General features: G+C 52.5%; 2 protein-coding genes across 2 annotated transcripts; one reads left to right on the top strand and one right to left on the bottom strand.

Moving 5' to 3' along the window:
* Positions 1–1,862: 1,862 nt before the first annotated feature.
* Positions 1,863–5,537, bottom strand: EVX2 (even-skipped homeobox 2). Its single transcript, XM_026490573.3, has 3 exons — positions 5,111–5,537; positions 3,910–4,184; positions 1,863–2,585 (listed from the first exon to the last, which is right to left on the bottom strand). Exons 1-3 carry the CDS (start codon positions 5,535–5,537, stop codon positions 1,863–1,865), a joined length of 1,425 nt encoding a protein of 474 aa, XP_026346358.1.
* Positions 5,538–14,346: 8,809 nt separating this feature from the next.
* On the top strand, positions 14,347–17,790 carry HOXD13 (homeobox D13). Its single transcript, XM_026490566.4, has 2 exons — positions 14,347–15,275; positions 16,058–17,790. Exons 1-2 carry the CDS (start codon positions 14,498–14,500, stop codon positions 16,306–16,308), a joined length of 1,029 nt encoding a protein of 342 aa, XP_026346351.1. The 5' UTR covers positions 14,347–14,497; the 3' UTR covers positions 16,309–17,790.
* The last annotated feature ends 2,049 nt before the right edge of the window (positions 17,791–19,839 follow it).

The raw sequence follows: 19,839 nt of genomic DNA on the forward strand, positions 1-19,839 counted from the left end.
TATACATACATATACATATATACATACATATATACACACGAATATGTAGGTAGCACACCTACATTTTAATACACACACACACCCACTTTGTTGGGTCTAAACATGCACTAGCAAGTTATTTTAGGGCTTCAACTCTTCAGAAAATCTCATTATGTGAGGAGCGAAGTGGCTCTGCGGGGAGCATTATGGAAATATCTGGGCTTGATTTAATGAGGCTGTTCGCATTGGTGGAATATCAACTTAACAGAGAAAAGTCTACCCAGGGCGTCCGAGTTACCAAAATGAAAATTGGCAATTGAGATGATAAGAACGTGGCTTTCTTCTGCGAAATCACTTCAGGTAACAGAGATAACATTAAGTAACATACATTCTATGCACCAAGAACAATGTTTTATGTACCGAGTCTCTTATCCGTCTCTCCTAATGACTTCCCTTAGCGGGTTGTTAGTACTTGACAGCAGGTCTCCGTGCGGGGAACTTTTCTCCAATTCCACATTCAAAGGAGGTCCATCAGAGAGCATGATTGGCAATTTTCGTCATAATCTGCACATTATTAGCATCAAAATTGACGTGGCAGTTAACACTGGTGGGTTTTGATGTGCATTTCTTCAAGTTCAAGGAAACCCCTCCAGTAGCCGGGGTTGGCAGAATGGGTCTCAACAACCCAGCGGTGGCTTTGCAGAGGCGAAAGCGCAATAGACATGCGTGAGAAATATGCCAAGAACCGTTTTACGCAAGGAAAAGGAAAGCGAGGAGGGAAAGGGGTGAGGGGAATCGAATTCGAACTTAGAAAAGTGTCTAAGGAAATGCTTCAGGATTATATCACGTATCTAGAGATTCAAGTATTTCCCAAATGGAGTGGAACCCCGTAGTTGGAAACTGAGCTGGAAATGCTTCTTCAAATACGACTACGATTTGCCCTCCCTTTCCCTCCGTTTCCCTTTCCTTGCCCTCCCTTTCCCTCCGTTTCCCTTTCCATTCCTGGCCCGGCTTTGGCACCCTCATTTGCCATTACTTTTTGCATAAAATATGCAAGACGCCTCCATCCCACACCAAAGACCAAAAGAGAGAACAGTGGCGGGGCGAGAGTGGAGGCGAGCCTGCCACTCCTTCCTGCTTCGGCTTTGCCCTTCCCGGGGAAGACCGCCACAGCCCCCGCCGGCCTCGCTCCCGCACGCGGTAAACCATCTCACAGACACGCCGGCGGCCGCGCGCGCTCTCCATCCGCCCTCCTGGCCTTCTCAGACCTCCATTCTTCCGCTCTCCGTGGACAGGGCCCTTAACAAGCTCAGGCTAAGAGAAAAATTGCCACCTCCCCTCACCCTCGTTTCAAGAAAAGAAAGGATGGAAGAAAAAGCAGCAGCAGGAACCTCGGGGGTGACTCCCCCCCTGCACAAAGCACTAGCGCACACCATTCCCCTCTCTTTGTTGTGGGTCTCGGTTGCTTCTGGCCACGTGGTCCAGGAGAGCAACCTGGGCCTGAGGGCTTACAGCCAGGGCCCCATACCCCAGAGGGCTAGTTGGAGGGCCAGGGGATTGTCTTCGGGAAGACCAAGAGCTCCGGACAGAGGCGGGAAAAGGGGCATGGGCGGTGGGAAACACGAGGAAGCTGCTGGGTAGCAAATACAAAAATAGAAATAATTTGAGGGCACACCCGCCGGCTTTTCGCGCGGCTCTTTTCCCCCAATTCGGTCGGGGCAGCTTCCCCTCGGCCTCCCGCGCCGGCGCGCCCCCTGGCGGCAGCTTTAGCAGCGGGCAGCGCGCAGAGGGCACGTGGGCGCACGGAGGGCGCGGGGGGCGCTCAGGGGACTCCCGGGCACACTCGGAGTGGCGGGCACAGCCCCCTGGCGGCGCCGACGTAGTTATCTGGTGAGCGGCGCCTCGTCCCTCTGGTCCGGCGGGCTCACGGCGGTCTTGCTAAGCACAGCCGCTGAGTAGGGCAGGAAGCCGCTCTCGGAGCGAGGCGCCGTGGCGCTGCAGCCGAAGTCCGAGCCCCCGGCGGCGCCCGCGCCGCCCCCGCCGCTGCCCCCGCCGCCCCCGCCACCACCCCGGGAGCCCAGGGCCGCGGCTGCTGCTGCTGCCGCCGCAGCGGCTGATTGACTGCTGTGGCAACTGAGGCACGAGCAGGGCGCGGAGCCGCCGCTGGGGGGCGCCCCGGCTGCCGCGGCAGAGGAGGCCGCAGCCGCTGCAGCTGCTGCAGCCGCCGCGGCCGAGGCCGCGCTGTTGAGCCCCGCGGCGGCCGCAGGCGTCTGGTAGAGGCCCGGGTGGCGGAAGCTGCACAGCAGCTCCGGCCTCGAGTAGGGGTGCGAGAGGGCACGGAAGGTGTCCAGCGGCCGGATGGAAGTGGCGAAGGGCGACGAGGCCGCGGCCGCGGCGCCCGAGGCCGCAGCGGCCGCGGCCGCTGCAGTGACACCCACATGCGGGTAGTAGTGCAGAGGCACGTGCGAGTGGAAGGGGTAGGGCAGGCTTCCGGTGGCGGCCGCGTGCGTCATCATGTAGGTGTAGAAGCTGGGGTCGGCCGGGTGCGGCCACGACATAGCCAGGCGCTGCCGCTTGTCCTTCATGCGCCGGTTCTGGAACCACACCTGAAGGGAGAGCCGCACCGCGGCCCGAGTTAGGGAGTGCCCTGAGGCCTCAGCCCGCGCCCTGGACCTCTCCACCCTTCCCGGACCTCCGAATGGCCTGACCTACTACTCCCCTCCGATTGGGCCCAGCTTGGAGGCCCCTCTGCTCTACCAGCTGGTAGTGAGGGCGACAGTGAGAACAGCCGTGGGCGCACCTTCCTCAGCGAAAATAATCTGCCCTCGGCTCCTGCTCCCTTGCTTTTTGCTGCGTTTAAGATCCCAGCGCAACCTTTCCTCTCCTTCCCGCCACCCATTGGTGTCCAGTCTTGCTGAACACCCCTCTCTCAATCCCAGGATTTGCACGGGATTCTAGGCCACCTTTGAAGAGGGGCTACCGCGGCAGCTTTTGTAAAAGGTCGCCGCTCGAGGTCTTGAGTCCTCTGAGCTTCAAGGACCTGCCCCAAGGGCACACGTCCGATTTTTACATTGAAGGGATGATTTTTTTTTTGAATCGTTTGCCTCAAATGAGTGGCAGGAACAACATCCTCTTAAACTGGGAAAGGGACTTTTCTACCCCTCCCAACACAGTCTAATGAAGACATCATTCGTCACAACTCTAAATTAAAGAAAGCTCGATCAAACCAAAGGGAGACTTCCACAACCTCCCTTATCCATTGCAGTTTACTCTTTTCTTTTGCTAGAGTGTAGGATCCTCCGTGAAGTGTTCGCCAAGTCGCCCAACCTCCCAGCTGTCTCTCCCGGATTAATAAAATTAATCACCTAGAGATATAGAAGTAAGGACAATTTCGTTGTATCCTCCCTCCCCTCCCCCCCCCCAAGAAGGTTGCTTTTTTTCCTGCTGCCCAAGAGAAAAATGTTTAGGAAACTACTTTCTCAACCCAATCGATTTTCAAAATACAGTATTCTTTTCTCCAAGTTGTAACGATTTATGTGGGGAATAAATCTCCAAGATCAAGAGCAGATGAAAAGTTTCACCTAGGGTTCGTGCCAGAGGAACAAAGACCAGCCGGCTTTGCCGCGGAGGGAAAAGTGGGGCCACGGACATGGGCTAGGGGCACCTGAGCAGGCGCTGGGCAGAATCGAGCAGAGGCCAGCGTTTCCCGCACCGACTCCGCCATTCCCGGGCCTTCCCAGGTCAGCCAGGCCGGCCAACCCTTCGGATTCGGCAGCTGAGAAATAAATATGCCAGTTCCTTTTGTGACTCTACCCCGCGGATTTTCAGGCCCTCAGCTAAATGTGGCCACCCAGGAACGAGAAAGGAGAAACAAAAGTCAACCCAGACACCCCCGGGGAGGCTAGAAAAGGCGCGTGCTGGAATCAATACCTTGATGGTGGTTTCGGGCAGGTTGAGCGCGGCGGCCAGCTCACACCGGCGGGGCCGCGACACATAGTTCTCCCTGTAGAACTCCTTCTCCAAGCGCGCGATCTGTTCGCGGGTGAACGCCGTGCGGTAGCGCCGCACCTGATCCGCGCCAGAGCCGGAGCCGCCCAGCGCCGCGCCCCCGCCGCCGCCGCTGCCGCCACCTCCATGCAGGCTGCCAAGGCCAGAGCCCGACGCAGACGTCGTGGTGCCCGCGGCAGAGCCGCTCTCCGCGTACCCTGGCAAACAAACGGCCGACAGTACGAGAGTCACTGGAGGGCCGAGATCCCCGCGCTGGGGCTGAGCACGGATGGGGGAAGCCGGGAGAGGAAAGCGAGACGCTGCCTGAATTGATAGGGTCTGTCACGCTTACAAATTGCTGCCTCTAATGGAATCAATAAAGTTTGGGGATCCCTTCATAACCAAATAATAAGAACTTAATTAGGAAGGTTTTTTTTTCCTTAATAATTGGAAATTTTCAACTCAGGAGGAAAATTGGCCAAGGGAAAATGCCTATATCTGGGCTCAGTTTGGTAAGCTCTGGGTTTCCCGTGGTCTGAAGACGGCAGGGCAGCTTTCTGTAGGGCTTCCAACCTTTCTTTTATAGTCTTTTGGGTTTGGTTAAAAAATACATATATTTTTTTAAGATGAGAAAGACAGCAGCAGCTCAAACCGGAACCATTAGGGGGTGGACTCTACTTTTCAGCTCTTTTCTCCCGCTGACCCAAGCGGGTCTCCCAGAGGCGCCCGGCGACGCTCCCTCCGACTTACTCAGGATGCCCCCTCCACTCGGCCTTGGGGAATCAGGGGTAACGGAGTTCAGAGCAGCTACCAGGGCACCCTTCCCGTAGCGCGACTCAGCGGCTGGCTAGGGGTCGGTCAGCTCGCACAGGCTTTCAGACCAGCCCGCAGAAACATTTTCTAGGACTTGGGCGACAGCGGGGGCAGGCCTGGCACCCCCCAGGCCTGTGCCTTGCTGGGAGGCTCAAGGAGCAAAGCAGGAGTGCAGGGTCCCCAGCATGCGTCCCGCCCCCGCCCGAGCCCGCTGGGTGCAGCTTGCTTGCAGAGGGTCGGTTAGGGGCAAAGGCAGTAGGAAGGGCCAGCAGGAGCCGCGGAGGAACGGGGAGGATGGGACTAGAGAGCGCGGCAAGGGCGGCGCGGTTACCTTTGCCATTGTTTTCCTTGAGCGGCGCGGCAGCAAGGCCGCCAGGGGAGCGCAGCGCGGAGCAGCCCACCTCCACGTCGCTGCTCATGTCCGCCTCGGCGGCCGCCTCTGAATAATGACCCGGCTTTTTACGGCCTTCGGCGGCGGAGGCGATTTCGGAGGAGACGGTGCTTTCGCTGCCCGGGTGCTGCAGGTTGAACAAAGTGTCTATTTCGAATTTGCCCTTGGCAGGGAGGTCTCCCAGAGCGCCGTGCAGAGGGGCGGACGGCAGGCGCGGGCTGAGGCGAGCCGGGTGCTGCGAATTTTCCAGGGCCTCGAGCACAGCATTGCCAGCCGAATCGGACAAATTGGAGAACCGCTTGCCGGCCGTGGGGCTGTGCAGCCCCCTCTCCATCAGAATCATCTCTTTTCTTATTCTTTCCATCATCTCAGCTTTCTAAAAAATGTCACAGTGGCCCGCTGTCCCGTCCTAATGATGGGCTGCGCCTAGGGCTAGTTCTCATTCAGCCCCAGCGAGCGCCTCTAAATATTATTATCTCTTTTGGAGGGAGGCGGAAAAACTGTGGGATGCCAGAGCGAGGGAATGACTGGTCAAAATGACCCATACATCCTTCCGAGCCCGAGATGTCATTCATCAAAAAGTAGCGCTCGCTCGTCATTAAGGTACGAATGACGCCGTTCGAATAATCATTTATTGTAACAGGTTTATAAGCAAATAAATACACGCTCTTGTCAGTGGGTAATGAAGGCGGCTTCGGAGCAGACAAATAGATCCAGGTAGGAGGCGAGAAGAGACAAGAAGTGAGGAGGAAGGCTCCGGTCCTTTGCCCGCTCAGAGCCGGTTCTGTTCGCCCGGGGGTTTGGCCTCGGGGGTGAAATTGACAGTCTGATTAATAGAGCGCGCCGCGGCACATTTCCCCCTTCATTTAGGGGCATCATTACGCTCTCAGTTTGCTGGGTTGCCCCTTAGGTCCTAATCATGCAGCGCCTTCCTCATTTTTCCTCGGACATAGATACATGTTAAATAATAGATAATGCTTTGATTTTCCAGAGTAGATCGTCGGGAAGGTGTTTTGTTTTTTTTTTTTAACATTTACAAGCGGGAGGGGGTAAGGGAGGGGACAAGAGGGAGGATGTAGGACGAGTTGGGTAAGGAGACCTTGCGCTCCTGTCTGGATTACTTATCTTTTGAATTTCAGAACCAAATATGTATTTTATTTAACAAATAGGACGCCGAGTTTTCTCTCTCCCCACTTCTTCGCCTCAGCCTGGCTGCTCTCCTCCCACCCCAGCTGAGAGAGAGAGAGAGAGAGAGAGAAAGGGAAAGGAAATATCGTAGAGTTTTGAAAGCACTTTAGTGCTACGTGGCTGGGGAGGTGCGTTGGCCCCGCGCCTCCAAACGGAAATCATTAGGTCCTCTCTGATTTTTTTAACACCGTTTGCAGAGTGAGTTCTGAACTTGAAGTCCTGGGTTTTTTACTTTTATAACCCTGCTGATGGATAGGCTTCTCGCCTACGCATTTTCCCTGGGGGAAATGAACTCGGCTGGACGATTTCATAGTAGAATTCGACAGCTAACTTGAAACACAGTCGCGATTTACAACGCCATATGGGCTGCCCCAGATCCACTTTTTACGTTGCCAGCTTTCCCCCTCCCTCCTCAAATCCAATTATTTGTGGCAAAGTTGCCGAATTTCTAGGTCAAAGGAGGAAAGAAGGGACTTAGCCTCCTTCCCCTTCCACCCGCTGTCCTCCCTTCTCCACTCTGCTATTCTTCTCTCTTTCCTCTCCTCCCCCAACCCAACCTCTTACCTGTGGCCCTGAGTATGCCGGGTGCTGAGTCTGGGCGCGGAGAATCTCGGATCAGCCTTGCTGCTGCTTCTTGCGGCCTGAGTTTGGCGGCTGAGCCTCTTGGCGATAACTTTGATGGTCATAATGACGCCGGTGGCAACCATTTTAACGAAGATCAATCTTCACTCAAGGCCTTTGCACGTCTCCTCCCGCGCTTGCGCCCCACCCTGTCCGGACCCCCAATGCACTGTGCGGGTCCGCCAGCCAGCAACAAAAGAGGAGAGATCCGCGGCCACAGGCGGGGACACGAGAAGATAGGGACAGGACTCAGAGGTCGGCCTGCGAGCTTCCGAAGCGGCCGAGAGACCCTGGCAATCTGGGCTCTGGGCGCGGGTCCTGCATCCTCCCCTCAGCGCCCACTCAGACCCCAACCCAGCCCCCCCCCTTTCTCCCTGCCGCCACACCCAGCACGTTGGGGTGTGTTAGGGGCAAACCCAGAATCTATTTGCCCATCTCTCCGTTGGCGCTTTCCTTTTAACCTTGAACCCGTTGGGGGCGCGTCAGGAATGTAAGGAGACACGAGGTGTTAGGTATATTTATATACATTTATACACATAGTCAATGCCAAAAGTTTCTCTCCTGTTCCCCTCGGCGCCAACTTATTTCAACAACGTGAGCTTTGCTTAGAAAATCAATTCCACCTCTTTAGGTAATAAACGGAATTCTCCCCCAAGGTGAGAAATGCAAAGCTGGATAGGCACGCGGTGGCTGGAAAGGTGAGGGGGGGACGCGGAGTGAGTTTCGGGAACCCAGAAGAGGACCTGCCCCAGCGTCCGCCTCCCACCCTGTCCCAGAGGCCACTCGACTCCGAGCACTAAGTTCCCTCCCCGAGGCGGCTTTCTGGCCATTAACGTGGTCAAAGATTAGCCTTGCGGGTGCTCCCACCTCTCCCTCTTAGCTCCACAGTCTAGGTCCCCAGCTCTACCACCCCTGGTAGGGTCGCCGGCAAAGAGGAGTCGCTGTCCCAGAAACCTGGGAAGGGTACTTCCCCCGCCCAGTCCCCCCGTCCCACTTGCTTAGGGAACTGAATGGGACACTTGGGTCCTGGCTCAGGTCCGTGGGTGGCCAGGGCCCTGGCGGGGGAGCGGGGGGGATCGGTCGAGGCGCGACCCAGGCGGAAGTCACTGATGCCTTTATTGCTGTCGTTTGGCGCCCCCGTCTGTTTTATTCGCGGTTTCGGCAGCTGTGAGCTACTTTCAATCGCAGAAGCCGCCGCTGGGGGCTGGGGTACGGACGGCAACCCCTTTCTCCTTCAGTCAATGCTTGTTCCCTTCCTCTGGGACCTCACGCCTCTGGTCCCAAAGCCTACGCAAACCCGGACCTCAGTCTGTTGAAAAGGTAAAACACCATTTCTAGGCTATACCTTTATTCATCAGTGGTTTTGAAAACTATTTTACACCTTTTAAATAACACTAGTATTTCGTATGCTAGCAAGTTTATTATAAAAGGTACATTGGAGATCATGTCAGGGAAACTACTCACAGTAAAAGAGGTATAATTTTTCACTGAACTGCGTTTAGCTGACAATATTTCACGGGAGACAGTGAACATCCCATTACAATATTTAATTTCCTTAATTTATTTTAGATTCCACGCCTACTAGTATAGTAATATTGGCCAACTTTTATTTAGCTTTTACTTTAAAATTACAAGTGCTTTTTACATATATTATAACCTCTAAAGCTGAAGCAACTCTAGAGATGGATTCTATTATCCCTTTTACAGAGGCGGACTCCTTCCACACAGAGAGGTTGAAGGACTTGCTGATTTAAACCTACCTCTGAAAATATTCAAGTTATAAGGTATTTAAAAGCTTTGGGGAAGCATTTTTGGTTGATTTTTTTTTATTTTGCATATGTCTTCTTTAAATACAGGCCTACCTCAAAAACATTGAATCCTTATGGAGGGTAGAGAGATTAACAAACAGTTCTGTTGATGTTTATTAATGAAATACCCAAACCTTGTACCTCTCCCAAACTGTGGAGGCTGAAACTGAGAACGGGCCTGTCAGATGCCCCCAGTGTTTAGCATAGCTACCTCTGGGCCAGATCGAGACCTCCTACCCACTACCAAAGCACAGGACTCACTCAATAGAACAAGACAAGAATCCAGCCCATGCCCCCGTGGTTTGGCAAAAATTTTAAGTGCATTGGGGGTGAGGATGTGGGAAGGACTTTCTCCAAATGGACTGAAAAGCACTTTTAGGTCGAAAGAAGGAATTACATAAAAGAGGTCCGATATTTTATTTTATTTTATTTTATTTTATTTTATTTTATTTTATTTTATTTAGTTAGGCCTCCAGACTAAATATTTGTTTCTTGAGCAGCAGCGGGTCCTCCGAGGTGAAGTGGTAAACACTTTTGGCCTTCGACTGAAGGTAATAAAAATGTGTCCAGGCTGCCCGAGGGGAGGGGCGCGGGTGAACCTGGAGTTGTAACGGAACCCCGCGTCCGCCCGGGCCTGGCTGCGGTCTTCCGCGCGGTCGGCTCCTGGACAAGCGGGCCCAAAACCCGCGCGGGCCCGCATCCGGATTCAAGCTCGCTCGAGGACTGGGGCCGCCTGGATGTAGTGGGACAGCAGAACCGCTAAAGCCTGGGCTTCGAACCTCTGGTACATTTTCTTTAGGATAAATGCAGTCCGCATGGCTTACGGCTTGGAGGTTTCGGTTTATAAGGGAAGGAGCCGCCGCTTTGGCGACTCAGGCCTGACTCCCTCCTGGCATCTTTTTGCGGCCATCCCTAGGCTGGCGGTCCTCGCGCTGTCTCTTAGTCCCTCTGGCTGCTTCTAGTTCTCCTCCTTCCCGCTACAGTTGCGCACCCTACTAGGGACGGCCCCGGATTGGGGGGGGGGGTACTTTGTCTCTGGGCTCTGGGGCTACCCAGACCCACTGCCTGCCTGAAGCTTGTGCGCCTTCAGACGCGACAGGAAAACTTGCAGGGACATCTAGCGCCAGGCCTGAGGAACTGCGCGCTGCCCAGCCGGGAAGCTAAGACTGACCACTTGCCTCTCAACCTCACTCCCTTCGCGCCCCGCCCCCCCCCCCGCCCTCCATCCCCCCCACCCCCAGCCACCTTCGTGGTTAAGCATTTCTCAAGCCTTCATCCCTTCATCCACGTGTCCACACGTGGATTCCTCATAGAGACCAAGGGCTCTGCGGAATGGAGAGAGACAGAGAGATGGAGAGGGAGAGAAAGAAGGTGGGGAGAAGGAGGAACATTTACTTTCTTTCATTTCCAAAGGCCAGCAGAGTGAGCACTTTCTGGACTTGAGTTAACAATGACATTACTAGAGAAGTGTATAACAAGGACAAACCTACACCTTGAAACACTGAACAAAACAGCAGAAAATTGTTTGCAGTCCCAGCTTTTGTTTTTCGGTGGGGAGGGGGCAACAAGTTACTGATGTCCTCCAGCTCTGGGCCCACCTTCCAGCCTCCCCATCTCAGTGAGATTAGTGCTTCTCTAAGAGGGAAGACTTGCTGTGTTTAATTCCCACCAGGACTGGAGTTCTCTCCATCCCAAACAAGGGCCCGCTGCTCTGTGGGAGGCAAACCTAGGTTCGCCAAATAGCACTTTGGGTTTAGAGAGTGTTTCGTTGTTGTTGCAAACAATTTACATTTAATAAAGCCTAATTGTGTTCATCAAATTCAAATGGAATACATCTGAGATATAGAAAGTGCCTAAACTGAGGATTCCACTGTCTGGCTTTTGCTAGAGACCACTTTCTTTACCCTAGGTTTGTTGTTTTTAATTTTTAAATATATTTCCAACCTGAATGAAACTGGGTATTGCCTACAGAGGGAAAATTAGCTTCAAAGTTGGCAGGGCACAGATTTGGTTAAAACAACACTGTCCAGCCAGTCCCGTTGGATTTAAGGCTTTACTCTGGAATAAAGACTTTATTTCTACACTTCATCTTTGGCTTCTTACAAGTTAATTAGGAGGGTGTCCTGCACTTCCTGGTGTGGCCATCAAGGAAATCACTTTCAAAGGAATTCCCAGCACCCCACTCTGATAGGAGTTGGTAATTGTTCTCTGGCAGTAACCGCCACTGATTCTGTGGTTAATTGAGCTCTTTGCTGTTTTGGCAAGCAGAGGAACTTGTGTTCTTCAACAAATCTAAATCTCAGACTTCATCCACCCATTCTCCAACCCAGGACAGGGACATGATTTGAAAGACCATCTACAAGGACGACAAGAGAGGATGTGATTTTCAGAACATTACTGATTCCCAGAAAGGGTACCTATGGAGAGAGAGGAGAGCGAGTGATGGGAAAAGAGGGAGAGCTGATCTCTCTCTCCCTCTCTCCCTCTCCCTGCCCAGCCCCTTTTGAATAGGACTTCGGGCAATGGGGTTTCTCGCCCAAATCAGGAAATGTGACAAAACTGGTTTCACTGAATAACACATCAGTGTTTGGAGACATTTCTGAAAACCAAAAAGACATTTCTGTCTGGTTGCAAAAGATTTTCATTTAACAAAGATTATGTCTGTTGTTAAAGCCCCAACGTAATATACCCACACACATACACAGGGTTCAGTCTGTGCTCCTGACCACTCGAAGAAAATTATTCCCGTTGAGTTTAAACCTAAAATCAACTCGGACACAGGGTACACAAACTAAATGAAATGTTTCCGCAAATTCAGCCTCAAAATTCCTCCACTACCTACCACCCCTGGCTTGTAAACTATGTGTCTTATTAGTTCATAAACAGAGCAGCCCTGACTTTGCCTGGTACTCAGCCACAGTGCTATGATCCAATCGCAGCAGCTGCCCTGGGGTGCAGGGTTTAAGGGCCTTCATAAGGTCCAGTCTGAGCCTCTTTCCTAAGGGGAATTCCCTCCCCCAGGGCCAGGACCTTGAAGGCTGTACTGGAAGCAGATTCAGCGGCAGGAGAGGCAGGATAGCGAGAAGCAATGCTCCTTATTGTTCATAACCTCCTTCATCTCTGAACATTCTCTAGGATGGACAGAGAAACCCCAAGTCCTGTGAGAGTCCCGCAGGGCAACTGGAGGCAGGGCCATCATTGAGAAGTGTCTTTCAACTAGAGCATTAATTCAACTTTCCTCCCAGTCCTGCACAACTTAATTTGCTGCATGGACAATTAAGCCAAAATTGAAGGGCTGTCTCAACTTGGCAAAACTTGACAAATTCTTCCTTCCTAGCTTAATTTCATTGTCTTCATCTTTTGGCATATAATCAGCTAGTAGAATGTATTTATCAGTTAGAATAGGGCACAGAGGTCTCTTAGTTTTAAAAGACTAAAAGTCCATTTGTTCCAGTTACGTCTTAGAAATTATTTCAACAAATTTGCTTTTTGAGGTCACGGGGAAAAATGTTTAACGATGTGTTTTCCCTCTCTGAGAAAAAGCAAGGGAGACAAAGGAAAAATAGGAGTGTTTTGGGGTGGCATTCCATGACCCATTTGGTACCAAAATTGTTAGGTGAAGAGGACCCAGCCAAACTCTTCCAAAAAAAATCAGCAACTCTGTCACCTGGTCCCAGCTGGTGTTTTTAAAATGCCGATTCAGCTTCCGTTACCAACTTTTGCCTCCATCTTTCAAGTAGCCAAAACTGTTCTCACCAGCAAACTTCTCTATGATTTTCTGCAAAGGCTCAAGCCCCTCTGACTCAAATTTGATCATGAACACATCTAGGACTTCAAAAAGGTCAAATTCCCCTGCTTTTCCTTTCCAGCAACCCTCTCATAACTTTCTCCTTTATTTGAGCCTTTTATGGTTACTGGGTTTTGCGTGTCAACACTCCCGACACCAGCAGCCCACCCTGCAATGCCAGGCCAGGCCCAGGAGGGCCTCCTCGGCTTTTTTACTTGCCCCATCCAGTCACGTCTTAGGTCCAGGAATGCCAGGACTGGGTGACAAGCCGACTTCACAAATCACAAGCTCAGGGGAGCGATTTTCTTGGAGATGGGCTGGGCTGGGGAGTTGATGCTACAGAACCAAATAGGCTCGCTCTGAGGGCTCCTGCACCCACCCCAGCACCGTCGACTGCTCAGATGGAATGTTGCTTCTAAGGTTGAGCCTTAAATTTACCGCAGGACACACACCAGCTCCCCACCTATGGCTAAGATGGGTGGGGGGCTGGGGCTCTGTGGCTGAGAAACGGCACAAAGGGATGAATCGAGTCAGAGTTGTGATGCTTGACACCAAGAGCCCACTCTATCCCCTGGAGGCCAGACCCAGTTGCTCCGGGCTGCTCCTATCTGGAGCCCCAACTTTGCTTGGGGGAAAAAAAACACACACACCCTCTTAATTTGCCCCTCTCAGTTCTCTGCAGTTGGCAGCTTGGAAAAGAAAGCGAAACAAAGGTCCCTGGGAAAGTGAAGTTTTCAATTAATTGGTGTGAGTAATGGGCGGGGGTGGGTGGTGGCTGCAAAATGCAAGAGGCAGTTGGGCTAAAGGGGAGGCGCAGAAGTTTCGTGGAGGGCAGCAGAGTAGCTTTCTCCAGGTGCCCTCCACAGGGTCTTTCTGCTGGCCAGGGGAATCTGCGCCGGGGTTGGGGAGCCCAGTACGGGAGGCGACTCCCGGATGGCCCGCGTGTAGAGACGAATAGTGTGGACCAGCCATCAGGAGTTTTCTCGCGGGGGCAGATCGTCAGGTTCGCCGCTCGATGGCGGAGTCTTTTCTTCTACTTGACTTACTTGTAAGTCTCTGTCCCGGCTCCGAGGATGCTTCATGGGCATTTTCCTGGTGGACGGTGTGTGTGTGTGTGTGTGTGTGTGTGTGTGTGTGTGTGTGTGTGTGTGTAGGGAGGGTTTGTTCCAGTTGGTCTTAATTCGGAGGATCCCGTATGACAACCTGTGTGAAATGCTTTTGCCCCGTAGCAGTGTTCAAGGTAGGGAAAATAAGGTCAACTAATCCAAGGGATTAAGCAACAGGATCCAAAATCAGTCTGTTTTCAGATCATTCTGACCATCTCTGTCCTTCGCCTTGGTTTAGTTGTGCCGCTCGGGGATCCGAGGAGAGGTGGCAAAAACAGCCGTGGCCGAAACAAGGCGCAGGCCTCGGCGCCCGTCTCAGTCGCAGACAGGGCCTAGGATGGGCGGTCGCGCAATCAGCTCGTGGGGGTTGGCTTCGGCGCAAACGCTTGGGTCCGGGGGAGGGCGGGAAGGGGCGGTGGGCTGCGCTAGGGGCTGGGAAGGGGTAGGGGCCGGGGTGGGTGGGTCCAGCGGGGCCCGGGCCAGGAGCCAGGCTCTCCCGCGCCCCCACCCCCACGTGGCCCCGCGCAGCCAATGGCGCGGCCCCGAGCGGGAGCCCTCGGGGAGGGAGGAGGCCCCCCGACCGGCCCAGGCCCCCTCCCAACCTGAACTTCGTTTTTATAAACGTCCCGCGATGAGCTAACCTGTTGGAGGGCGGGCGGCCGGGCGGGAGGCGGGAGGCTCGCAGAGGGAGAGAGGGCGAGAGGAAGAGGGCGGGAGCGAGAGAACGAGAGAGAAAGGAGAGGAGGGAGGAAGCGCGCTGCGCCATGGTGTCCTGCGCGGGGCCAGGGCCAGGGCCGGGGCCGGGCCGGGCCGGGCCATGAGCCGCGCCGGGAGCTGGGACATGGACGGGCTGCGGGCGGACGGTGGGGCCGCCGGGGCGGCCCCAGCCTCCTCCTCCTCCTCCTCTGTGGCGGCGGCGGCGGCGGCGCCGGGCCAGTGTCGCGGCTTCCTCTCGGCGCCAGTGTTCGCCGGGACACACTCCGGGCGTGCGGCGGCGGCGGCGGCGGCGGCGGCTGCGGCGGCGGCGGCAGCCTCGGGCTTCGCATACCCCGGGACCTCTGAGCGTGCGGGCTCCGCCTCGTCGTCGTCATCTTCGGCTGTGGTCGCAGCGCGTCCGGAGGCTCCCTCCGCCAAAGAGTGTCCGGCGCCCGGCGCGGCCGCTGCAGCGCCTCCGGGCGCCCCAGCTCTGGGCTACGGCTACCACTTCGGCAACGGCTACTATAGCTGCCGCATGTCACACGGCGTGGGCTTACAGCAAAACGCTCTCAAGTCGTCGCCGCACGCCTCGCTGGGAGGCTTCCCGGTGGAGAAGTACATGGACGTGTCGGGCCTGGCAAGCAGCAGCGTACCGGCCAACGAGGTGCCCGCGAGAGCCAAGGAGGTGTCTTTCTACCAGGGCTACACGAGCCCCTACCAGCACGTGCCTGGGTACATCGACATGGTGTCTACCTTCGGTTCCGGGGAGCCTCGGCATGAGGCGTACATCTCCATGGAGGGCTACCAGTCCTGGACGCTGGCCAACGGGTGGAACAGCCAGGTGTACTGCGCCAAGGACCAGCCACAGGGCTCCCATTTTTGGAAATCATCTTTTCCAGGTAGGAGCGGTGTGGGGGTGGGGTGGGAACGGGGAGGTCAGGAAGGAGGGAGTGGGGGGAGGGAAGAGACAGAGAACGGAAAGAAAGCACTAGGAGTGTAGGTCCCTACTTGGGAGCTGCGCTGTCCTCCTCGCCCAGGCAGGGTTAACCTGATGGAACAGTTCCTGTAGTTTGCCTGAAATTTGTAAATTTCTCCTTTGATTTAAACTGCCCCTCTCACAACCCTTTTCTTCTTGTGTGCGGGCATAAGCCTGTTTTTCTCCCACAGTTGAGGGTCTTTGCGTGCCCTTTGCTCAGGCCTTGGCCCCTCCTCCCCGAAGAAGTGTCACAGAGTTGGGTCCCACTTTTGAAGGATATGACTGCCCCAGGGTCACCACTAAAACTTCTAAGAGCTCACAAACTCCAAACACAGGAACACAAGAAATCAAAGTTTGAACAAAAAAAACCTGGATTTTTTTAAGTCTTTCGTATGTTTGTATGTGTGCAACCAGCATTTGCAGAAACTATCCTTGTAACTGTCCCCAATAACCATGCCATAAAATTGAAGCCTTGTTAAGATGCTGGTTTGAGAAACCATGATGATCCATCAAATGGCCTTCACTTTGAAGTGTAAATAATCTTTCTTTAATAATGTCTAAATAATATGTCTGTGTAAATACTAATAAAATGCAAACAACCTGGTTTTCTTTATTCCGCATACCCCTTCCAAACATACACACACAGCCCCCGGTGGTGCTCCAGAAACCCTGGTCTAATTTTTTTTATGCTGTTTTTTATACCAGGGGATGTGGCTCTAAATCAGCCAGACATGTGTGTCTACCGTCGGGGGAGGAAGAAGAGGGTGCCCTACACCAAACTGCAGCTCAAAGAACTGGAGAACGAGTATGCCATTAACAAGTTCATTAACAAGGACAAGCGGCGGCGGATTTCGGCTGCCACGAACCTATCTGAGAGACAAGTGACCATTTGGTTTCAGAACCGAAGAGTGAAAGACAAGAAAATCGTCTCCAAGCTCAAAGACACTGTCTCCTGATGTGGACCAGATTGGCCAAAGAAGAGTTTAAATGCTTTCAGTTGTCTCCAAAAGGCCTTTGGAAAGACTTGAATATGTATTTAATTTCCCCCATCTCCCTGCCAATGATGGCAAATTTTGTGAATTGTTTTTCTCTCTTCCCCTTATCTGGCTCTAAAACCTTTTGCTGCCCTACCCGACTCTGTAGTTCTGTTTCTTACTTGTTTATTATTGATTTTGTTCTTGTCTAGGTTTTTTATGATGTTTTTAATGTTCTGTTTCTCCCTCCAGGCCAGTATAAAGGACTTGAAGTATTTTTTTAATAATGCCCCCCCAAAGAATTTCAGAAGTGCCATTATGATTTTAGTGTTTTATTTTCTTAAATCACTTAATGTGCCTGTTTCCAGCACTGATTATCTTCATAATCTATTAGGGTAGAACGATTTGCAGTCATTCATATCCTGTGATTGGGCAATTTAATCATTAGCTCTCAGCAGTCACCCTGAGGCAAGTGGAAACAGCTCTGGGCAGGCCGTGCTCTAGGGTCACTGGGAAAGTCTAAAAACAGGCGGCTGGAGGTACTGTGATGGCTTTAAAAGCAGCTACCTTATTAAATAGGGTTTGTATCGATATTGGAATGAAGACAATCCTTCCCACTTCGGGTCTTTCATTTGCTGTTGTAGTTATATGTTTTTAGTATACCTTGTCGATTTGTGCTTTTATAATCTTTAATTTGAAAATAATGTGTCCTCATGGATGCCTTCATTTCCCCAGATCTAGATGCAGATATTTCAATGGCTGCAATTGTGAGAGTGATCCGTGGATGGTGTATATGCACACCTTCTCCTTGACCTTGGGTCTGTGGGACTAGAAATAAGGTGATCTCCTCAGTCCCCTGAAAGAGACTGAATCAATGTGGACATGGGTGGGAACTTTTACCCAGAACCCAATGAAGAACTTGACTGTCTGAACAAATGTATTAAGCCTCTCGTGGAGTTTTAGAACACCTAACAAATATGAAAAATGTGGAGCTCTACAGTTCAAGATTTTTAAAAAAAGATGTTTCTGAAAGTGATGACAAATAACTACTTTTAAAGTGCTGCGTATTTATACAACTGAGATTATTTTTGTAGATGCAATGTCTGTGAGCTGGGATATGTGTGCAGTGCTTCAGGCATTTAAAAATCACTTTTTTATTCCTAGGGAGATGCAAATAAACAGAACTCTCTTGTCTCTTCTGTGTCTTTATATATTTGTTTTCTTTTTCCAAGCTTGTATTACCTCTTGTGTTCTTATTTATTTTAAAATCTTGTTGTCTTGAAGATTACGATGTTCCCTATAGATGAAGGAAACTCAACCCCAGTTCTACTCTCTGAAACATCCATTTCTGCTGCCCCCTCCACCCTTTTCCCTGTGGCTTTAACATAAGTAGTGATGTCTTTAAATGAGAATATAATTTGTGGCGTCTAAAATGATATTTTTTACCAGACCAAAAAAAAAAAAGTCTCCAATAAAAATTTTACTTCTCTTTCAATATTATCACTTTATTCAAATAGTTTTATTTTTTAAAATCATTATGTATGTTGGTGTCTGGGTATAGGAAATTGTGCTCACTTGAAGGTGTTCTTCCTAGAAAGGCTGTTATAAATATCTACTCTTGGAAGGTCTTGCAATTAGACACATCCATATTTGGGAATTGAAAAAGAAACATTTCAAGCTGATCTCTTATCGCCTTCTCCGAGCAGCCTCCAAACAGCATTTGAGGACTGAAACCATAATTATACACCCTAAACCTCTGGTTGCAGTTTTTAAGCACTATGAACTTTCTTTTTGAGGCCTTTTTGCCACTCGGGGAAATGGCCGCTGAGGAACGGGTGCCTCATCGTTGTTAGCGCCTGGACACAAATCAATTTAGTGGTTGCTAACTTTTTGGTATGTAAGTTAAATACACATGTTTCAAACCTCCCACAATATGTAAACTCTTCTGGCGGGAGAGCTCCCTTATGGATCTGCCAGAGAAAGCGCAGAGACCCAAGGACCAAAGCTACTTTCGTTTTCTCTGGCCCAGCTTGGTTTATTTCGTATCTTGCACCGATGGTTGACTGTGGGCCGCCGACTTCGTTTTAACTGACAGAGAGAGAGACAGAGAGAGAGAGAGAGGGACAGAGAGCGAGAGAGAGAACGGACTACGATTCAAATTGGAGAAGAAATAACCCCTGAAAATGGGGACACATCGACCCCGACCTTCCTCTGTCAGGAAGAGTTTCTAACATTTTCTCTGTTTTCCTCACAAGATGTGCTTTCATGTGAAACGGGCCTGTTTTCCCTTCTTTTCCTTCGTCGTTTTCCCTCCTTTTTTGTACATTCCAGACTCCAGGGCCGCACTCCATTCCCAGGTCCATTTCTAAGGTTTCCTGTCGGATGGGAGGATTGCCTCGAGGTTTTCCTTTCATCTGCAGTTTGCCGGTCAGTTTCCCCCGCCTAAGAGAAATGGGGGATTTGCTGAAGATTAAAACTGCTCGAATGCTCTCCAGTGGAATTTGAATTGATGGCTAAATCAATAACAGATGAAGACTTTGCTATTTATATGCATTCCTTTTATATTCCGAATTGAGGAGGGAGTAGAGGATCTGGTAAGTGGCCGAAGCGCTGGAAGGGAGGCCCGCGGGGAGCCAGGGCGAAGGGAGCTTCGGAGAGAGGCCTTTCCTTCGGGTGGAAACCGAGAGGCCGCAGGGAGAGCGCTTCCGAAACCGGGCAGGTTTCGAGCGCCGCTGGTGGAGACTCCAGGCCCGCGCGTCTACGCGTGAGTCAAGAGGCGAAGGACGCTTTGCAGCCGGGACGCACTGCCAAAGAGGCGGCCGCGACGCTTCCCCGTGTCTGGCAGCCTGCTGGGTGCCTCTGACTCCGCCGTCCCGGCCAGCCTTGCTGCCACGATCTCCGGCTTTCGGAGACACTTGGCGGAGCCTGGCAGCGGGCCGTGACCGCACGGGCTGGCGACCCCAGGCCGGCTGTGCCGCCCTTCACTGTTGATCTTGACCGTGCGCCGGCGCGTCGCCAGGCGTGGAGCTCGCTCGCCATCTCCTGGGCGGTCGGCGGCATTGGCAGAGCTCGCGGTTTAGCTCCGCAGCCAAATCCTCTCCCATTCCCCAGCTCACCAGCCAAGCCTCCTGCCCTTCCCCCAACCCGCCCCGCCCCCGCCGCGCAGTCTCCAGATCCCAGCTCCCAGCGTACAACTTTGCTCGCTGGACCTCGGAAATTATAAACCCAGGAGATAAGGTGGGGCGGCTGGGGCACCATTCTGAGCCAAGAAATGGACGGAGTCTAGTTGTTCTAGTCTTTCTGTTTCTCACTTAGTCCCTTTATATCTTTAGTCCCCCGGGGTAAACCGCAGCCGTGCGGCTGCCTAAGGGTCCGGAGAAGACACCCCTGGACTTGGAAATACCGGAGCATCGCTGTGTGCTGAGGCCGGAGGAGACGAGACTGCAGGGATCTCTGGAGCTGGAGCTTCGGGCCTGGGGAGGCTGTAGCTCCTGGAAAACAGGGAGAGTTTCC

Source organism: Ursus arctos, unplaced genomic scaffold (assembly GCF_023065955.2).
Source record: "Ursus arctos isolate Adak ecotype North America unplaced genomic scaffold, UrsArc2.0 scaffold_1, whole genome shotgun sequence".
In the NCBI taxonomy this organism is placed as follows: Eukaryota; Metazoa; Chordata; class Mammalia; order Carnivora; family Ursidae; genus Ursus; species Ursus arctos.

What these genes read in the sequence shown, in the direction of transcription:
- HOXD13 (XM_026490566.4), top strand. Translation starts at nt 14,498, where the DNA reads ATGAGCCGCGCCGGGAGCTGGGACATGGACGGGCTGCGGGCGGACGGT. An exon ending in TTGGAAATCATCTTTTCCAG is followed by an intron (nt 15,276 to 16,057) that starts GTAGGAGCGGTG and finishes TTTTTATACCAG; the next exon opens with GGGATGTGGCTCTAAATCAG.
- EVX2 (XM_026490573.3), bottom strand. Translation starts at nt 5,537, where the DNA reads ATGATGGAAAGAATAAGAAAAGAGATGATTCTGATGGAGAGGGGGCTG. An exon ending in CAAGGAAAACAATGGCAAAG is followed by an intron (nt 4,185 to 5,110) that starts GTAACCGCGCCG and finishes TTTGTTTGCCAG; the next exon opens with GGTACGCGGAGAGCGGCTCT. An exon ending in TGCCCGAAACCACCATCAAG is followed by an intron (nt 2,586 to 3,909) that starts GTATTGATTCCA and finishes CTCTCCCTTCAG; the next exon opens with GTGTGGTTCCAGAACCGGCG.